Source organism: Cucumis melo, chromosome 8 (assembly GCF_025177605.1).
Source record: "Cucumis melo cultivar AY chromosome 8, USDA_Cmelo_AY_1.0, whole genome shotgun sequence".
Lineage (NCBI taxonomy): Eukaryota > Viridiplantae > Streptophyta > Magnoliopsida > Cucurbitales > Cucurbitaceae > Cucumis > Cucumis melo.
In genome coordinates, this window is record NC_066864.1 from 5,733,224 (window position 1) to 5,754,923 (window position 21,700).

A 21,700-nucleotide genomic window follows, 5' to 3' on the forward strand; every position below is an offset into this window, starting at 1 on the left:
TATATTGGGTCTTATTTGATCTATAACAAACTCATTTCATATTATGGGATAAGTTTGTATGATTAGGTCATCTCAAGTTTGTATTAATTGTTTGGATTTGTCGATTATCCATTCCACTTGATCCCATTAATAATAAAAAAAAATCAATTTTTTAACTTAATCAATAAAATATATTCTAAATTGGAGTTTTTTTAAAAATATAATAATTCGGCAAAATATTTAACCATACTAAAAACGGAAAAAATTGAAAGAAAAAGAAAAAAAATGAAAGATAGAAAAAAATCACAGAGAAAAAAAAGAAGAATAAAGAAAGAAAGACGATACAAAAATTCGAGAGAGGAAGAAAAAATGATGAAAGAGCAAATCTCAAATACTTAAAAAAAATGGTAACATGATGAATTTGTTAGACGAACCCGTAAACATACACGAACCCGTAAATATTTTTAAAATCACATCACTATCTATGAATAAATATCAATGTTTTAGACAACAAAAACTTTGTTAAAATAATTTTAAGAGAAAAAGCAAATTAAATTGATAAATATTGCAAAGATAAAGACTGAAGATGACTTTATATCTATATCCAAAGTTGACGTTCACATAGTTAAGTGTGAACACATTAATGGGTGGACGTAAACGAAAGAACCTTTATAAAAATATCTCCACATCTTCACTACTTATTCCTTTTCTTGCTCTTTTTGCAACGAAAAAATAAATAAACAAATAAACAAACAAAAGAAAACTAACTAATAATTAAACTACTAAACTTCTGCCAAATTCAAAATATAGAAAATTATTTTAAACTATAAAAATATTATGAATATTTATAAACATAATAAAATACACAACTTTTTCTGTAGTTTTGGGGAATATCTAAACTAATAAATTTAAATAAAAGAATACAAAATAGAATTAAACTAAAATTAAACAATGTTATTTTATTTATACAAATTAGGAGCTAGAAAATTGGTGTTAAAGGTTTTCATGTGGCTAATAACGTGAATAATAGGGTGATTAAAAAATATAATGTAACTTAAGTAGACTTGACTTGAGCATCCCAATGGCTCTATAAAAACGAGGACACATTTCCTCAATATAGCCACAGAAACCCCCTCCCAGAATATAGGATCTCTAGAGATCGAGACTAAGGAAAAATAATAATAACAATGGAAGTAGTTCAAGTTCTTCATATGAATGGAGGAGAAGGAGATTTTAGCTATGCTAGCAACTCCCTACTTCAGGTCCACATTTTTTTTTTCTTTTTCTAGTGACTATAATTCAATTTTATTTTATTATGCATTCAAATGAGTTTGGAAGAATTAAGTTATGTTATGTGAGGGACGTACGTCATGTTGAATAATAATTTTGTTTGTTTGAAAAACAGTGGAAGGTGATATCGATGACGAAGCCGATTGTGGAGGAAGCGATAAACAATTTGTATTGTTCGAGTTTTCCGACTAGTTTGACGGTAGCTGATTTGGGATGTTCTTCAGGACCCAACGCTTTGATGGCTGTTTCTGAACTGATTAAAGCAGTGGAAATAATCCGTCAAAAACTGAAGAAGAAACCAATTGAATATCAAGTATTGTTAAATGACTTACCAGGAAATGACTTCAATACAATCTTCAAATCATTGCCTAATTTCCTTAAAAATTTGAGAAGGGAAATTGGAGGTGATGTTGGGCCTTGCCTTTTTACGGGAGTTCCTGCTTCTTTTTATGGAAGGCTTTTTCCTAAGAAAAGTGTCCATTTTGTTCATTCTTCTTATAGTCTTCATTGGCTATCTAAGGTAAATATATATTAACTTCTTTTTCTTCTTCTTTTCTCATCATCAAAGATTGATAGAGAGCCAAAAACATTTTTTTAAAAAGATTTATAGAGGTGATTACCACTTTACCAGGTGAATAGATCGAAAGAAGTTTCTGTATAACATACATTATATACAAAATTTTAAAATTTTTGTTTGAATATGAATAATTTTAGATTTTATTTTCTCATATTATTCCTATATTTTAAAAATATCTATTTTAGTTTCTCAACTTTTAAACAAAAAATATGAAGTATTTTTCATTTTTGCTAGATTCTAATTCTTTTCCTTTAATATTCACTTGTTAAATGCTTGTCCCTAAGCTAGCTATATGAATTGTCATCATGCATATATTAAAATTTGAGCAGTTTCCCTTAAGGTAAAAAAGTATATAGAAATGTCATTTAAAAAAAAAAACAATAAAATTAAAGTAATAAACAAAATAACAGTTTTTTATAGGTTTAAAACCAGATTTAAACCATAATTTTCTATTGAAATGTAAAAGCCTGTACATAGATTCTTTAGAGGGTGTTTGGAACCTTAGCTTGAAGTTGACTAAGTGGAGCTGTTATAACTTCAAGGGCTCCATATATAATCACGATACAGTAAATATCATCTAGAATTTAGTCAACTGAATCTCCCAAATTAATGCGCCCTTACCTTCTCTAACTTCGTGTAGGTTCCTGAAGGGTTGGAGGAGAATAAAAGAAACATTTACATGACTGATAATAGCCCCACGAGTGTTGTGAAGGCCTATTACAACCAATTCCAACAGGACTTTTCATTATTTCTCAAGTGTCGTGCACAAGAATTGGTGGATGGTGGTTGTATGATTTTGACATTGCTAGGAAGGAGAAGCCAAAACCCAGCAAGCAAAGAATGTTCTTACATTTGGGAGCTTTTGGGTCTGGCTCTTAACGACCTAGTCGATCAGGTAAACCATCGTCTCTAATTTCATATTTATCTTAATATGGTATCACAACAATAAAAGTACCCTTCAAATGATAATTACTCCAAACCTTACAACCTTTATAAGATACACAAGTTACTTTCTTTTTCAGGGAATCATAGAAGAGGAGAAATTGGAGAGTTTCCACATACCCAAATACATGCCATCACCAACAGAAATAAGGATTGAGGTTGCAAAAGAAGGATCTTTTGTGATTGATAGCATTAGAGTTTCAGAAGTGGATTGGAAAGTTTCGAATAATAATGAAGTGAACAAAGCAAAATCAGTTGATGAAAGTTTAAAGGGGAGTGGATACAATGTAGCAAAGTACATGAGAGCTGTGGCTGAACCAATTCTTATCAGTCATTTTGGAGAAGAAATTATGGATGAATTGTTCATCAGATACAGAGAAATCATTGCAGACCGTATGGCCAAAGAGACAACTCAATTTTTCAATGTCACTGTTTCCCTTACTAAACCAAAGTGATTATGGAAAATGACCTCAAATTCTGGTTGTTAATTAGGTCCTGTTGGTAGTTAGTCGATATTTGATCCTTTTTGGTAACCATTTGTCTTTTTGTTTTTTTCTTTTCAAAGATTAAGGCTATAAACATTTCTTTATGTTTTAAAAAATAGTATGCCAAAATTCCAAAAACAAAAACTTTTTTCTATCACTAAATAATTTCTCTGTCTTTTGTCATCTACTTTCTATAATGTTTTCTAAAAACCAGTCCCACATTTTGACAACTAAGAAAAATGGAAGTGGTTTTTAAGAATTTTTCTTTTGAAATTTAGCTAAGATACTTTAAAAAAGGTCATTCCGGGGGAGAAATTGAAAAAAAAAACTTGATTTTAAAAATAAAAAACAAAAAATAAATGGGTTACCAAATAGCTTAAATTATATATATCATGATGTCTATATACCTATTATAGTTGTGTGTATGCAAATGTTTGTTCTTCTATGTATTAAAATGAATGGAAAGACTTGTGGTTAAGAATTGTGGTGTCATTATTGGCCAAAAATGGAGATATCTCTTTCCTTGTTTCCTTCAAGTTTTAGTATTTATGTTATTTTCAGGTATGTGTAAAAAGAAGAACGTGAGATGAGAGAGAACAGATTTTATAGATCTTCATTTTTGCACCACCTAAAATCTTGTGGATAATGAGAGTTGAATATTGTAGGATCGACCAATTTGGGCAGTTCCCATTATGTCTCAAAAATGACAAATAATAATTTCAATGTAGATCACAATGTTAGATTCATTGTCGGACGATGTGGTTCCACCATGCATTTGTGTAGTTTTAAATTCCACTATGAAATAGGAATTAAAACATATTCGTCAAGCAAAAAAATAAAAATGTAAAAATGTTATTTTTAAATAATTAAAGACACACGAGTATTAATTTATATATAATCTATGATATGATATGAAGATGAAGATGAAGATGATTTAATTTTGGAAATTAAAGTATTTGACAACTAATTAAAATAATTTTGAAACATCTTTAAAATGTATTTTAAATTGTTTATATCAGAATTTAATTAAAATAGATGTTCAAACCTTAACACTGAATAATAAAATTGGCAAAATTGAGTTATTCAACTTCTTGGGTTAAACACGATCATCAAAGGAGTGTTTCCCAAACTCAGTGAGATTAACAAATAAATGTCCCATACCAGTTTGGATTCCATTTTTCAAAAAATAATATTTTTGAATTTTTGTAATCTCACAAACATTTAAAAAAAGAAGTGATTAATCTGAAATTTAATTGTTAAATTTGGTGCTATAACACATGTATATATGAAACATAAAATATAAACTCTCTTATCTCCGTAGAAGTGTTTTTAAACTTATGTGTTTTCATATTGATTATTGCCGTCCAATAGGCCCAGCAATTTTCTAGTGCCTTTCTTTAAGAATAAAAAAGTTTACTATGTAAAATTTTCACAAAAACTATTTATCAACTTTATCAAATATTTATAAAGTAAAATATTTCATACTATTGACATATTTAATTACAAAAAAAAATAAAATAACAGGATTTTATTTTTAAAAAGTTATTAAAATTATGAAAAATAAAAGACACGGGTAAAATTTAATTAATATGGCTATGTGGTATTAATCTCAAAATCAAATTTTCGATTCTCCAAAAAATTGTGTCAATGTTTTTTTCTATACTGATAGTCAAATCAACATTTTCTTACATCTATGTAATTTGTTTGGATGGTATATATTGTTTCATTTGTATGAATTATGAACATACGAAGTTTAAATATGTTGATTTTAAATATTTGAGATAATTAATATACATGTTCGGACATGCTTAATGTCTAAAAGTTAGAAATTTTTATTTTATTTTTATACACATCAAAATGTTCAATAATTGCTTAGCAAACTATGTGTAAGATTAGAAGTAGTTTAGTCAGAAAACAAATAGATAATTATATAAAATTAATCAACTAAATAAAAATAGATGGTTTTTTAAATTAGACTTTAATAAATTATTTAATTTAATTACTTAAAAATATAAATTAATTAGGATATTAATAACTAATAATAAAAACGTAGATCTTCAATTAATTTATTAATAATAATGACAACAATAATTTAAGTTTAACTAGTTGAGATAATATAAAATATTAATTGTAACTGTATTAGTTGAGATTATTGTAACTAAATAATATACTTATACTTAATAATAATAATAATAATAATAAAACGTAATAGTGATGACTAAGCGGTATTAATTGATTAATTAATTATGCTATATTTTTTACAGTCAAATCTTCATCTCTAAAATCACAAGCCTATTAGAAAATTCATGTCATTATGATATGTTTTAAATATGTGTATGAAATCTCATTCCAAAATCTCTACAACAAAGAGACTCTAAACCCTAATAAGTAATAGATCTCAAAACCCTAATAAATCTCTATAAAAGTTATAATAAAATAGCATCATATCATCAAACACTAATGAACGTTAATAGACATATATAAGTGTATTACTATTTATTAACCGTAAACAAAAATATTTTATAATATTTAAAAATTATTTACAGTGATTTTGAGATTTAAAATCGTTAAAATTTCTTTTTTTTAATAAACAACTTAGGGTGACGTATCTTTTTCTTGTTCACATTACATCACATCAGGTTGTGTATTTTATATAAATTTATAGTCAATAAAAAGAAACCTTTAATTTGTTGGGATGAACGATGATCTTGAGAGAAACCAAATAAAGAATGAAAAAAAGAAACAAGTTGTCATTTAATTTGGGGCAATTACTTAGCTAAAAAACAACATCAATTTATATATATATTTATGTTATATGTTTATTGTTAATTTGTTTGTTTTCACCTTGACAAAATTAAGAAGTTTCTTTCAATTAACGATCGGTGCAACATCCGCTGACTTTAAAGTCATCTAAACCAAACAAAAAAAAAAAGAAAAAAAAAGTCAGACTCTTCACTACCGTCGGATCCGATTAATCCCCCTTATTGATCCTTTCTTTTCTTTTCTTTTTCTTTTTTTTAATTTTTAATTTTTTTAATTTTTACAATTAAAAATTTCTTATTGATCGAAGAGGTTGAACAACCCAATCTGACCGTTGAATAATCTTCTTCAACCTCCCATCTCCATCATATGCACAATTAAATTTAATTACTTTTAATTATATACTCTTAAAAATATAATACCCTAATTACAACTTTTCTCTTTACTTAAAAAAAGAAAAAATAACTCCTATATTTTTACCATTACAAAATTACCCTTTTAACTTCTCTAATTAACTATCATTCAACTACAAATTCTTTAATAGTCAAACAAAAATCAATATTCAAAATTTTACGGTGATGATTAACCGACCTAAAGCGATGATTTAAATTTTTATTCTACACTATTTCAATATTTTAAATATTTTGCAATTTTAGAAAATTTTTACTTCAAAATTATTTTCAAAAACATTATGGAAAAGTTTAAAAGATAATATTACAAATTTTAAAAATAGACGGTAGTATATTTTAAATAAATGATAAAATTCAAGGATACGAATTATTTAGGGTATGTTTTTGAGGTGAGGGTTTAGGGGGGAAAAGATTAGGAAATTGGGTCAAATAAGGTTTGATACAAGGGTTATGATAAATGTGGATTAGGGTTATTTTAATCTTTGAACAATCATATCTTCTCTTATCTTTTCCTTTCTTACAATCCTTCGTTACCTTATCCAAATAATTAAATCCAAATTTTATTATTATTTTTTAAATTATTACAATCATAACATTTCTCTCAAGCACATATTATTATAACACTACTATCACAATATTTCTTCCAAACACGTATTATCATAACACTAGGATTATTATAGTCCTAGGATTATTATAATTTTTTTCCCTCGTAACTCTTTCCTTCTCCCACCGCACCTTTGTAGTTTATTTTAAATAAAATTCAACGATAATTAATTTTTTAAAAGAAAATCTCAAAGTAATTAAATAATTATATTTTTAATAATATGATATCAGATCCCTTACCCGCTTAAAATTTAAATGAATTGATTATGATGTGTTACTTTCTCATACCAACAAAGCAAAGGACATGGAAGAAGCTTTATAAAAACGTTATCTCATAGCATGTAAATAGCTTTCATTTCATTACACAATTCGACGAGAATTTCAAGGGAAAAGCCTCCATTATACTCTTCCCCAATTTCCCCCATGGCGCAAACTAAAACCGTTCTCAAACTTGATATTGCCTGCCAAAAATGCAAAACCAAAGTCCTTAAAGCCGTTACCGCCATTGAAGGTACCTTCTTCTTCTTCATCTTCTTCTTCTTTGGATATATCATTAAATTCCTCAACTTCCATATAATCTTTTCTTTTTCTTTGTGAATTTGCAAATTAACTATAGGTGTCGACAAGGTCGAGACAGACGAAGCCAAGGGAACATTGGCCGTGACCGGCACGGCTGATCCATTCGAGATAGTTAAACGTACGAGGAAGGCGATTGCCTGCGCCGGCAAGATTGCCGATGTCGTCAGCATTGGACCGCCACCCAAACCGGGTGAGAAAAAACCGGATGAGAAAAAAGAGGGCGACAAGAAACCGGCGGATCCAAAGAAACCGGAGCCGCCTCCTTGCCCATGTCCACCCTACCACTGCCCGCCCTATTATGGATCGTCCTATGTCATCGTACCTCGTGAAACTTATCCTCCTTGCTCTATTCTTTAATCGAATTCCAACGATAAATTATTATTTGAGGTTGCTTAAAAATAATTAATGTAGCTATCTTATGCGTGTCTATATGATTAGTAGATATGTTTGCAAGTATAATTTTAAATTTGGAATGATTTTTCTTGATTACTAGTAGTAGGAAGACCATTTCATAATTTTGTAATTTTTTTAGTTTTTTTTCTTTTTTTGTAATTGATAATTATAAATAATGAAGAAGGGCCATTTTTTTTGACATTTTAATTTTAAGGTCAAGATTAGAACTTCTATGCGATGTCTCTAAATGATATTTTTCTTAATGTAATTATGTAACGTATAGTGGGGGGTCATATTGACCAATTGATTAAGAAATTAGATAATTTATGAATAAAATTTGGAATATATGTTTGTAGTAGTTAGCATTAGTAATAGATTCTCGTTTTGTAGTGCTCCATCCGGCCGGTCAGGAAGTTGGGAAAATATGCATAATAATAATAATAACAATAATAATAAGAATAATAATAATAATAACAATAATAATAAGAATAATAATAATAATAATAATAATAATAATAACTATATCATTACGTGAGCTCTCTTTTTGTTCTTCATAATTAAGGCAAACAATTGATTGATAAAATGTTAAAAACTATAAAAATGAAAAATTTAACGAGTATAAATATTGTTTGTAGACTTAATTAAAATGGTTATGAAAAATTAAGCATATATTTTTTTTTTTAATTTTCTTTTGCAAATTTAGATATACTTTAATTATTAAATAAAATATGTTTCCGATCAAGACGTTAAAGTTCTAATCTTATGATTTCCACTTGTCATGAAACTAGAAACAATAAACTTTTTTTATGAAAAAAATTAAAAATAATAGTTTCTCAATTTTTTTGTTTTTTTAGAACATTAAGTTAGTTTTTTTTAAGTCAAATAAACTATCCTAATTTAATGAAAACGTTTATATATAATCTACCTGTTTGAAAATGGTATGTAATTAGATATATTTTAGTTAAAATGAGAATTAATACGTTGAAATTAAAAATACAACTAAAAAAATCACATGAAAAGATGTTCAATTTATACATTTATCTACCATTAATTTCTTCCTCATATATTTTAATTTGGTTAAAATATTATTTTAAGGTACACCAATTAATTACAAATTTAATATAGTATATTTACAAAATTAATTGGTAAATATAAAATTGAATTTTATGTTTAAAAGAACTATTTACCACATTTAGATGACTTTGTCTTTAGTTTTGTATTTTTAAATCTACGTTTGTTTATTCCTAAAATTCATATTATTATTTTCTTTTACCTTTATTGATAATTAAAACACTCAATTTTGTATTCTTTTTTCTTTCTTTATTTTTTCCCTAAAAGAACTATTTCTTTTTAAAATTAGCTTTTTATATAAAAAAAAAAGTGAGATAAAAATCGACTCGATAGCAAATCAAAAAAACTTATGAGTGAAAATTATGTTGATAAAGCTTCATTTTAAAAGTTAATTAAAAATTAAATAATTTGTCAAACAAAGCCCTAAACTACCTTCAATCTTAGTGCCAATAGATTTGTGAATTTTAATAGATTAGGTTAAATAGGTCAATTAGTTTAGGCACAATAGTGCCGGTAAAAAAAAATCAAAATGACAAAAATTTGAGAACTCTATAATTCAAAGAAAGTTAAAAGTCTATAATATTTATGTGATTCAATAAAATTACGTATCATAAATAGTTTGTTTGTTAAAATATTTTAAAACTTTATATTTGCAACATATTAATATCATCGAACAACAAATAATATATGAATGATATGAGAATCAGTGAGATTGGAAAATTGTTTTGGAAGGAAAGTAGAAGAATAATGAATGTGAAAATATGGGTAGTGGGAAAATAGGAAATTTTGTTGGTAAATAACCAAACCTAACATGACAAATAACCTTAATTTTCTTTCCTTAATATTTCCAACGTTGAACCCATCGATGACTTTGGGACAAACATTGCAAAACAAGTTATTTTCACTTTAATTCACATAGAAATTTCTTTGCACTTAATTTTAGCTTTAGAAGAAGTCTTTGTTTAAATTAATTGTCGTCTCTCTTTAATTTATTTCCACCATGAGCCATAGTTGCATCCTGCCTGGCTGCTTTTAATATTATTCCCTTTTTATGTTGGGTCCTTTTATTTCTTTTTTCTTTCTCATTTTGGTTGACTAAAATAGTTTTTGTATATTCTTTATTTAAGCTTAATTAATTACAATTTGTATGTCGAAGTTATTATTTACTTAGACTTCAAAATTTTATGTTGTGTGTGATCATATCCTAAAGATTGAAGTATTATAACTTTTTAAAAGTGGAAGATTATAGTTTTGAAAGTAAAGCACAACTTTGTATCCCAATATATTTAGGAGTTTTATTATACCGAAAAGAAAATCATTCATTTCTGTTTTGTAAGGTTATTAAGGTTATTTTTCAAGAATTATATTTGGATTAATAAAATATTAAACCCTAAATTTTATTTTAACGTGAAATTGTCAAGTAGTTTTCTTTTACCTAAATATATAATGATCAAACGAAATTCTTTTTTATAAATATAGCAAAATTTAGATTAGTTTTTAAAGATTATTAGTGATAGACCATAACACTAAACGATAGAGTAGACCACCGATAAATTTTGTCACATTTACAATTGTTTAAAAATGTTGTTTATATTCGATTTTCAACCCTAAAAACATTATCTCATTATAATTACCCGATTTTTTTTAACTACCTATTTATATGCATATATGTCAATGTATGCATGGCCAAATGTCTTATAGATTCCTACAATAAGATTGTGACAAAATGAATCCTTTTTATACTAAGACACAAATATATATAATTATATATAAAAAATTGTATAAGTTGGCTAAGAGATAAATGCAACTATTATTAAAAGATGATGAGAAATATTAAATACGAGTAATAAATGAAAAATGTAATACCATGTCAATTAATTTGAGTGGTTCAAAAGCACATGTCACTCATAAAAATTGTCACTTGGGCTCTCGATAAATATATATATATTAATTATATATATATATATGAATAAATTAAATTAAAACGAAATTAATTAAGTGGGTTCTTGTTAAATAAAATAAATTGACTTTGCAAAAGAAGAAAAAAGATATTCAAGTCAATAGGGCAGTATTACACTTCAATTTACATATAATATGATGACAACATGTATTCTATTATACAATGCCCTCCAAATTTGAAGATATCAATAATGGACAAATCTACGTTATAGTTGAAAATAATTCTATATTAAATTAACCTATATTCTTTTCTGTCTAAAGAAAAAATAAAAAATAGACTAATCTTTACTGAATAATTTGATATAAAAATAAATAGTCTTCCTATATGCAATAAAAGATAAGGAGATCATGAATGCATATGAAATGCAATTTTAAGTGTAATTTTAAAATGAGTCATTTTGGAAGGAAAAAAAAAATCTAAAGTATACAATGATAACAATTACATAACATAGTTTTTAAAAAAATATTTTTTCCTCAAGGTAATTCAAATGAAGTATATATTATTCATATTTTGATTTCTTACAAAATTGTACAATAACTTGGCTTAAATTTTAAAACACCTACCTTATGAAATTAAGGGAAAAAAAATCATAGGTAAATGTGGTATTTATTAACCTTGTTTAAGAATAAATAAGAATTTAGCTTTAACAATTATAGGGTGAAGAAAATCTTACAGAATGAAACGTAAATAATTACTCTTAAGCTAAGGTCCACTTTTCCATCCTCCCATCTCTTCATCCAATTGGCTCTTAAATCTTTAATTTTGACCTTTTGCTATCTCATAATCAAAGCTTAAAATTACATACACCAATTATATCATTATTAATATTATATTGTTATTTTCAATTATCAACTCGTAAATCATTGTGCCAAACTCAAATTATCCAATTTTGTTAATCAGGTCCAAATAAATTATCCGAAAAACTGTATTAAAAAGTAATAACAATAGTTCAAAGGCAGTTTAAACCCCAAACTGAGGTAGGTTGGAGTGAGTTATTGATAACCCATTCGGTGTTGGATTTCGATAAGGTAACTTCCAATTTACCCATAATCTCGCAAACAAACTTCTACTGATCATAATTCTCTATAACATCCGATTTACCTATACAAACTCCTTCCCATGACAAATAAAAATTTGAAAAAGTCTTTAATTCACCACTTTTTTTTCTTTTTCAATTAAATTAATTTATATTAAGGGAGTTTTTTCTTTTTGGCAAAAAGTAATAAATTAAAATTCTCTTAATATATTCTTCTTTTAGTTCAACTAAAAGAATTATAAAGAGGTAAAAGAAACTATTCAAAAAATTTCAAGGTTGAATTATGTTTAATTAACTAGTCCATTTTTGTTTATTAAATTATTCAATTGAGTTTAAACCTAAAATCTAACATATCAATTTTTGAGTTCCTATCGATCTTATCCAAATATTTTAATTTTAGCTAATAAATATTTTGTTTTCTAACTAAATTATAGAAAATTATCTCGATTTTTTTTTGTTTTTTATATAAAAGTTAATAATTACTGTATTTTGTTTAAAAAATATTTTTTTAGGTCACATTAATATTCATTAAACTTTTTAAAAGGTTAAAAATACTTACCGTTAGTATGTGGTAAAAAAGAAAAAGAATTTAGATGTAACGTAGATTTTTGTACTGACATGTGACAAAATTAAAAACAATGATGCTTATAATAGAAACAACTAGACCTTGAAGCTTTTTAGTCAATTTTAGAAAAATATCATAGCTATAAATTGAAAAAGATAGGCAACAACGTAGTAACGCGCATTTGAAATGTCTTTTGCATTACTTTATTATCAAAGTTACGAATAGTAACAGTGTATGCTTACTAGTATGCCAATGTATTAAGCATTAGAAATATCATAATACTAATATCATAATCTGGACTATCATTTGCTGCCTGAAATTCTACAGTAGGAGTCGGCCAAAACTTTACAACGGGGGGTTCATAGTATATGAAATGGGCTTTTGGCCCATAAGAAAAAGGAAGGAAAACATTTTGAAGGGAAAGTAGTTTGTCTTACATGGAAAGCTTTGTATACAAAAGTAATTTTGCATGACAACTTTCAACGTGATTATGTAAAACTTTCCTCACATCCTTCAAAAAAGGCGAAAAAAAATTGTGATGTTATTTGACAACCAACCCAACCGTACAACCCAAAAGGCAAATATCCTCTTTTCGGGGTTTGTTTTCTTCTACCGCAACATTCTTTCAAAAAAAGTAAAAATGGAAAGAAACCTTTTCGATTGAGAAGAAAAGGAAAAAAACCAAAACCGTTTGCCTCTTTATCTTTTACAACACACAGTAAAGTGTGTCTCCCTACCTCTACCTGAGTCGGTAGTTGGGAGCTCCGAGAACGAAGAAGACGTAACAATGGCCACACCATTTCAAACCAAAACTCCCCGAGTTTTCTGTATCGCGACCGCCGATACAAAGCTTGACGAGCTCCGATTCATTTCCGATTCCGTTCGATGCAACCTTAATTCCTTCTCTACTGCTTCTTCTTTCAAGGTTTCACTTCTTCAACTTTTCTTTCCAACCTCTTTCCTCTTCAGCTTTATGTAAAAAAAATTTAATATGCATTGTCTTCTTGTTTTCTGTGGATTTGGTTGGAATTATGGTTTCAACTTTGATTGTTTGAACTATCGGAGCTATAGCTAAACGATGTTAATTCGATCTCCAAATTTGTATCATTCTCATTTTATCTGGCTGTAAACAGGATCTTCGTTGTTGATTAATGATTCTCTTCGTTTTGTTTGTATTGACTGTTTGTGGTTACGGAAATGACAGGTTGAAGTTACGATTGTTGATGTTTCTACCAGTCATCAGATTGGGATCGACAGTTTGGATGATTTTTTCTTCGTGTCGAGGGAGGAAGTTCTCTCTTGCTATAATCTCACTGGAAATGATCTTCCCGATGATCGAGGAAAAGCAATTTCGATAATGAGTAAAGCACTTGAATCTTATCTTAGTAAAGCCAAGGAGGATGGGATTATTGCTGGAGTTATAGGACTTGGAGGCAGTGGAGGGACGTCTCTGATATCCTCTGCGTTAAAATCTCTTCAAATTGGAATACCTAAGCTTATCGTCTCGACGGTTGCGAGTGGTCAGACAGAATCTTATATCGGGACATCTGATGTGATACTTTTCCCGTCTATAGTGGATGTGTGTGGGATTAATAGTGTCAGTAGGGTTATTTTATCCAATGCCGGTGCTGCATTTGCTGGAATGGTGGTTGGACGACTTGAGACGTTGAAAGATTCTTGTGATTCCAATGGAAAACCAACAGTGGGTTTAACAATGTTTGGGGTTACGACTCCTTGTGTCAATGCTGTTAAAGAAAGATTGCTTAAAGAAGGATACGAAACCCTTGTTTTTCATGCTACTGGGGTTGGGGGGAAGGCAATGGAATCTCTGGTCAAAGAGGGATTTATACAGGTGCTTTTATGAAGAGAATTATTTTATTTTAAGTAGCTTCATGATAAGATTTGTGAGTTCACTGCCAAATAGGAAAACATAATGCATGTTGACTTGTTGAGTATGGCAAACGAGAGCCTCGACTCTGACAATGTCGGCTGCTGATTGAGTTGCCTCAAAACTTACATGCATAATAAAATAGAAATCACGTTGGGAATTGTTTTATGTATTATTGAAAAAATAAATATATTTTTTGTGAAAGAAATAAATTTGTTGTTTTCTAAATCATTTCAACTCGAACATGTTTACCTGTACTCTCTCAAAAAATGTTTTCTGTCTTATCAGTGAATGAAAGAAAACCATGAGGGTCAGTAATCCCATCCTATCCCCCCAATTGGAGATAACTTGATCATTAACAGGTTTCTTTATTTTCTATCTTAATTTTTTATGGTTGAACGTTTCCTTTCTGTATCGCATAGGGAGTCTTGGACATCACCACCACAGAGGTCGCAGACTATTTAATTGGAGGTGTCATGGCTTGTGACAGTACCCGCTTTGATGCCATTATAGAGAAGAGGATCCCATTAGTTCTAAGTGTAGGAGCAGTGGATATGGTGAACTTTGGATCCAAAGATACAATACCCTCAAATTTTCACGGAAGGAATATATATGAACATAATAAACAGGTGATTCTTATATGAGGCTCTGTTTTGTTTGTTTCTTGGCAATTTATTTCATTGACTTTTGACATTGTAATATCTCAAATTAACTATTTGTCTCTCTTGTTCAATTTAGGACAGTAAGTTATCATCCACTACTCTTTATGATCAGATTTGTTAAAGTTTTTCATACCTGTCTCCATGCTAGCTGGAAATAGTTTGTTTATGTTTCTCTTCATTCATACTAAACAAGAAAACTGATAACTTTTCAGGTTTCTCTAATGCGAACTACGGTGGAGGAGAACAGAAAAATTGCTCATTTTATAGCTGATAAGATCAACAATTCATCAGCGAAGGTTCGTGTTTGCCTGCCACGGAATGGTGTATCTGCTCTGGATGCACCAGGGAAGTCATTTTATGATCCTGAGGCTACTGCTACTCTTATAGAGGAACTACAGAAAGCTATTCAGTTAAATAATGATAGGCAGGTACTCGTAAAGTTATTATTATCGAGTTCTTCTCTTTGTTGACTGATCCCCATCTTTGTGTTGTAAAGCTTAAACCTCTTTATGATACAGGTGAAGGTATATCCTTATCATATTAATGATCCTGAGTTCGCTGAGGAATTGGTTAACTCATTCTTGGAAATTACTCCAAAAGATACGGACTCATGTGGCCCAAAACTTGTTTTAGCTGAAACTAGTCAAGACCTTCAAAAGGATTTCATTTCCAAGTTCAATTTGTCTGCCAATGGAAACATTACATACAGTCTTAGTGACTTCCCAGAGGCAAGACCAGGTTATTACCAATATCATTTGCTTGACCTTCTAGTGTAAGAAGGCACACAATTTCGGTAATTAGTTTTTCTGGGCTGCTTAATCTGATTATGTAATAAACAGAAACTTTGCAAAGAACACGATCGATATTGGGGAACTTGAAAGCTCAAATACATAAAGGAGTTCCCATAATAGGGGCTGGTGCAGGCACTGGGATATCTGCCAAGTTTGAAGAAGATGGTGGTGTTGATCTGATAGTAGTGTACAATTCGGGGCGGTTTCGCATGGCTGGAAGGGGTTCTTTAGCAGGTTTGCTGCCTTTTGCCGATGCTAATGCCATAGTGCTTGAAATGGCCAATGAAGTATTGCCTGTAAGTTCTATCTTCTATGTACCTGCTGATTCACAAAGTTAATTCTAGGAATTGTATCTACAAATTTGGATCGACGCTTTGCAAGCATACAATTTTGAAGAATAAATTGTATAAACATAGTTCTGTATGTATGAACATTGGAAGTAATGTGTTTCCTAGAAGTGAAATCGGTTTATCGATAAAGTAGGAATTTATTGGACATCGAGAATGACTTGAAATGATTTTTCTGGTCAAGCACTGTAATAGACCCAGTGGAAGTGGAGATCTTGAATGTGGAGAATTAGGTATATCAGTAGATTATTTGGGAAGTCTCCAGCTAACCTGAGTGAGAGATGTTAACCTCTTTGTACATTTGAAGTGTACTCGTCTTAATTTCCTGAATATTTTACTCAAACTCTTTTGGACCCAAGAACAGAGCTGAATGTTGTCTATATTTTTTTTACATTAGATGTCATATCATATTTTACAGTTTTCTTTGATTTTGCATTCTTAATCCTGATGAATATAAAACTTGAGTCATATAAATATGTATAGGTGGTGAAGACAGTTCCCGTGCTTGCTGGAGTATGTGCTTCTGATCCATTTCGTCGAATGGATTACTTTCTAAAGCAGGTGGAGTCGATTGGATTCTCTGGAGTGCAGAATTTTCCTACTGTTGGATTGTTTGATGGTAACTTCAGACAAAACCTTGAAGAAACAGGAATGGGATATGGGTAGGCTGTATATTATGGAATCAAATATTATATCCCAAATCGTTCTTCAATATTTTATCTTACAATCTTATTGTCACATGGATTTTTTTTAATCAGATTGGAGGTCAAGATGATTGAGAGGGCCCACAAAATGGGTCTCTTGACAACCCCATATGCCTTTAACGAAGATGAAGCCTTAGACATGGCAAACGCCGGTGCAGACATTATAGTTGCCCATATGGGACTCACTACCTCTGGATCTATCGGAGCCAAAACTGCACTCTCAATGGAGGAAAGTGTAGTCCGTGTACAGGCAATAGCAGATGCTGCTCATCGGATCAATCCTAATGTTTTAGTGCTCTGTCATGGAGGTACCATCTCTGAACTACAATGATGATTGATTAGCTTTTACAACTTAACTAACTACTTTACTGCACTGAAGTGTTTGAACCTTCCATAAACTTGTCCATTGGTCCAACACTCAACACAGAGACTATTATAAGCTGGGATTATGTGGTAAATCATACAAATATTACCACAGTTGGTAATAAATGCAGTCAGCTCTATCTATAGGAGTTTCAGAACCACATCTTCTAGGAAGATTGCAATGCTAAAATGATAAATACACAAAGTATATATATATAGCTTAAATGAGAGAGATTGTGAGCATCTTCGTCTAATAATTGAAGGATACACTGATGATGGTTGGGTAGATCAATCTTAGATGGAAGTTTTAGCATAGCCAGGTTGTGCATGTTGGAGAAAACCTTGTTGAGTTTAGACTTCAGATCTATTGCCTGAGGTACAATCATGTAAAAGAGTTGAAAGAACTTATTAGTCTGCCAATAAACTCATGATTCAGTTCAACAAAATTGGACGAATTATGTTGAGAGTTATCTTAATTTAGAGGAAGAAGATTGAGTGTGTTTTTATCTCCCTTCTTTCCCTTTCAAAAGCTAGGAAGCACCAACACTCCTAAGATTCCAACATGGACACGCCTTGACATGTGTCTGACCACTGGCTGACGTGTCAATTATCTTATTACTTTTTTTATAATTTCAGCCACGACTAGGACGCGTTTAAGACACAGAACCTTCAGATTTGGAAAAAAAAGTTAATTATAAAACTAACATTTAAAAGCCCAAAAGCCCAACCCAAAGACAGACCACCGACCCCACAATTTAGGGTTATTATAATTGTCTCTGATCTTTTCTTTCCTCAAAAACAGACATCTCACAGCCACGATATCCCTCTTTTCTCCAAGCCCAAAGGTTCACACCCAAACATTCACGTCCAAACCTTAAATTTTATGGTGTTTAACTTATGTTTTTACATGAATATTTCACAACATGCACGACATATATTTTTCTCTTTTATTATTTTTAATTAAAAAAATCATTGTATCTCACAATGTCGTGACCTATTTATCATCTATGTAATGGTACTTTCAGGTCCTATATCGGGCCCTACTGAAGCAGCATTCATTCTGAAGAGAACGAAGGGAGTTCATGGATTCTATGGTGCATCGAGCATGGAGAGGCTACCGGTGGAACAAGCAATAACTAGCACTGTCCAAGAGTACAAATCAATTTCAATCACATAAAATTTTGAACTGTGGCCCTTGATGAGCTTCATACTTGGTATGTATATTTCACTACTGGGCCAATAAAATTACTAAACCTGAAAAGTTCTATATGATGCATTATTGATAGACGTGAAAGTTCGATATTTGATACACAATTAATATGTTCGATGATGTGATAAACTGCTATGTGCTTTATGAACGTTCTCAAAAAAGTATTGATGTATAAATATAAGCCTTTTGGTTTTATAAAGGTACAAATAAAATCATTTGAGATCATACTAGTTATTTCATGTAATTTAAGTTTTTGTAGATATTTTCTTTTCCTTTTTCCCCGATCTATTTTAGTTTCAACAAATTATTGAGATTTGATTATTATTGTTTTCAAACTCAATGTCTTTAGAAATAAAAGCTTTGAATTGAAATTTGAGAATTTAGAAATTGAAAATACCCCTTGGAAAAGCTTGAAGAAATATCCATGATTTTCTTTATCTGCTAACAACTCCATATATATTGCCAACATGTTGCGATTTTTCGAGTAAAAAAAAAAAAAAAAAAGGATGTCACCCTCCTTTTATCTCTATTGAATTTGTAATTTTATGAATATATCGTCATTTTTTTAATCCTTACATACATATAATAAGACATACATGATATGAAGTATATTCATATCAATCATAAATGTTTGCTAAAAATATGCATGATATAAAAGGTAACAATAATGTGTCTATATCACTCTTATACTCCATGTGAAATTATTAAACAAAGTTATTATATTTGAGTATAGTACAAAATATACCTACTTCAACTAAAATGATAGTGAAAAGATGATAGTTAATTTACAATAAGAACACTATTTGAGATTGATAAATAATTGATTATTTTTGTTTTATAATTATTGTTAAATTAGCTTTGTTAGGATAAAAAACCATAATTTGTCCGGAGATGTTTTACTGCTTGATATGCCTACATATAATCAATATATCATTTATCAATCAAATTTCAAACCCTACCAATGTGTGTGTATATATAAACTTTTATTATAGTTATTAAATATCCACCAAACATATTAGTTTTTATTTCAAACATCCATTTAAGATTGACCATTACCCTTTCTTCGTGTATGCCAAAAATTTATCACCATACATATATCACTAAGTTTGTTGCTATTAACTAGAGTTAAAGGAGTTGCATTCTAAGTATCAATATTCATCCAAATTTTTTTGGAGTACATAGTGTTGACTGAGAAAGTTAAAGATTATATTTGACATTTGAATATGTTTCGTTTCATTTTGTTCATATGGAGTGGAATTCTTCAACCCACTCCTCGACTTAAAAAGCTTTCATGATTTGATAAGTGGAGGTCTTCTTTTTCGAATTGGTTATTGGTTTGTTGTCAAGAATGATGTTTTTCTTTATTTTCTTCCTGTCAGTGTTTAGGCTTTGTTGTTTCAGAAGAAAAGAAACTAACATAGGTAAAAGGATAATAGTTTTTTCAAATTGGCGAAATTTGAACTACACGTAATTTTATTCGTAAAATTTATACATCTAAATAAATAGATATATTCATATATAGTAGATAAACTAAACCATAAATATATAGCTTAAGCCATTAACCTAAAAGTTATACATATAATTTGACGTACCTGATATCTTTTTTTATTCTTTCTAAAAACCGAAGACAAATATTGGCAAATATAAAATTTGTTATGTTTAGGGTTTCATGTTTAATTTGTATTAAGAAGAGGGCGTTGGTAAATTTAGGTAAAAGTCCCCAATCCTTGAGCCTACAATTCGATGATAATTAACATATTTTTTAATTAATATTTAGTTTAGTTGCTAATTTAGGTAAATTAACTTCTAATTCTCCGCGCCGCTGATGATGAGATTAATATATATTACTTTCGGTAATCAATCCTATTCCCTCGACGATTTCTATAAATACTCATTTTCATCTACCTTTTTTTTTTTTCGTTCATCTCCGGCGATTCCTCTGCTTCACCGGCTTTCGTAGGCGGTTTCCGACGGTTGAGAATATCTTATTGTTAAACATTCGGTAATTATGGAAAGAACCGGAATCAAGTGACCCCGTCGGGATTGGTAAAATTACAGGGTCATAAGTGGTCACCTAAGTTGTGTAGGGTCTGTTGCATTTGATCCAAGTAGCATGTGTTTTTGTACTGGATCAGTAGATCGTACCAACGGGATTTGAGATGAAGAACAAGTCAAATGCTGGGATCTCTAACAGAACAAGGTAATCAGTTCTTATCTTGGGTGTTTATTATCTGGCTCTTCATCCAACTATTGATATTTTGATTACTGCGGGTCGTGATTCTGTCTGTCGAATTTTTGACATTCGAGGTTTAAATTGATGCCCTTTCAAGACATGGTAACACAATTTGCTCTGTTTTTTTTCTCGACCCACTGATTTACAGGTTGTGATTGTCTCCCATGACCTAACTATTACGTTTTGGGATCGTAGATATGGAAAAACAATGACAACTCTAACACATCAGAAGAAATCTATTCGAGCAATGGCACAACATCCTAACAACACAGTGTCTTTGCATCTGCTTCAGCGGATAATATCAAGAAATTTAATCTTCCCAGAGGGGAGTTTGGGCAGAACATGCGGTGGATGTCAGTGAGAAGGGTGTAATGGTGAGTGGAGTTGACAATGGTAGTTTATGGTTCTGGGATTGGAATACTGCTTATAACTTTCAGCGATCACAAACAATTGCTCAACCTGGCTCGTTGGATAGTGAAGCTGGGATTTATGCTCTTTCCTATAACATAACTGGTTCGAGGCTTGTAACTTGTGAAGCAGATAAAACTAATAGATGTGGATAGAAGATGAAAATGCTACCCCTATAACTGACTATCTCTTCAAAAATATCAAGCCATCCGAAGATATACGAAGACTCTAGGCTTAGTTTTTCAAATTTTTTTAATTTCTTTTTTTGTTGTAAATATAATCACTAACGTTTGTGAATTCTTTGGAAATTAGTCAATTTTCCTTAGAACATTGTAATTGTCATGTTTCTATTTTCTCTTACAAACTACGAAGTACAGAATATTTCTAGTCTTATGAGAAGTTTTATAGAAACGTATAAATATTTTCATTCTTATGCATTGGACC

The 21,700-nt window shown here is 29.8% G+C and overlaps 2 protein-coding genes and 1 pseudogene across 2 annotated transcripts; all 3 read left to right on the forward strand.

Annotated features, from left to right (window-relative positions):
- Positions 1-987: 987 nt before the first annotated feature.
- Positions 988-3,765, forward strand: LOC103485074 (S-adenosyl-L-methionine:benzoic acid/salicylic acid carboxyl methyltransferase 2-like). The gene is made up of 4 exons (XM_008442534.3): positions 988-1,241; positions 1,385-1,789; positions 2,487-2,741; positions 2,869-3,765. The coding sequence occupies exons 1-4, from the start codon at positions 1,167-1,169 to the stop codon at positions 3,241-3,243; spliced, it is 1,110 nt and encodes a 369-aa protein (XP_008440756.3). The 5' UTR covers positions 988-1,166; the 3' UTR covers positions 3,244-3,765.
- Positions 3,766-7,390: 3,625 nt separating this feature from the next.
- On the forward strand, positions 7,391-18,840 carry LOC103485354 (toMV resistance protein Tm-1(GCR237)). Its single transcript, XM_051088907.1, has 11 exons — positions 7,391-7,557; positions 7,663-7,981; positions 13,458-13,575; positions 13,855-14,502; positions 14,961-15,167; positions 15,413-15,628; positions 15,719-15,938; positions 16,040-16,287; positions 16,822-17,000; positions 17,097-17,350; positions 18,431-18,840. The coding sequence occupies exons 1-11, from the start codon at positions 7,470-7,472 to the stop codon at positions 18,580-18,582; spliced, it is 2,649 nt and encodes an 882-aa protein (XP_050944864.1). The 5' UTR covers positions 7,391-7,469; the 3' UTR covers positions 18,583-18,840.
- A 2,092-nt stretch (positions 18,841-20,932) lies between these two features.
- LOC103485077 (protein pleiotropic regulatory locus 1-like) lies at positions 20,933-21,689 on the forward strand (annotated as a pseudogene).
- Positions 21,690-21,700: the final 11 nt, after the last annotated feature.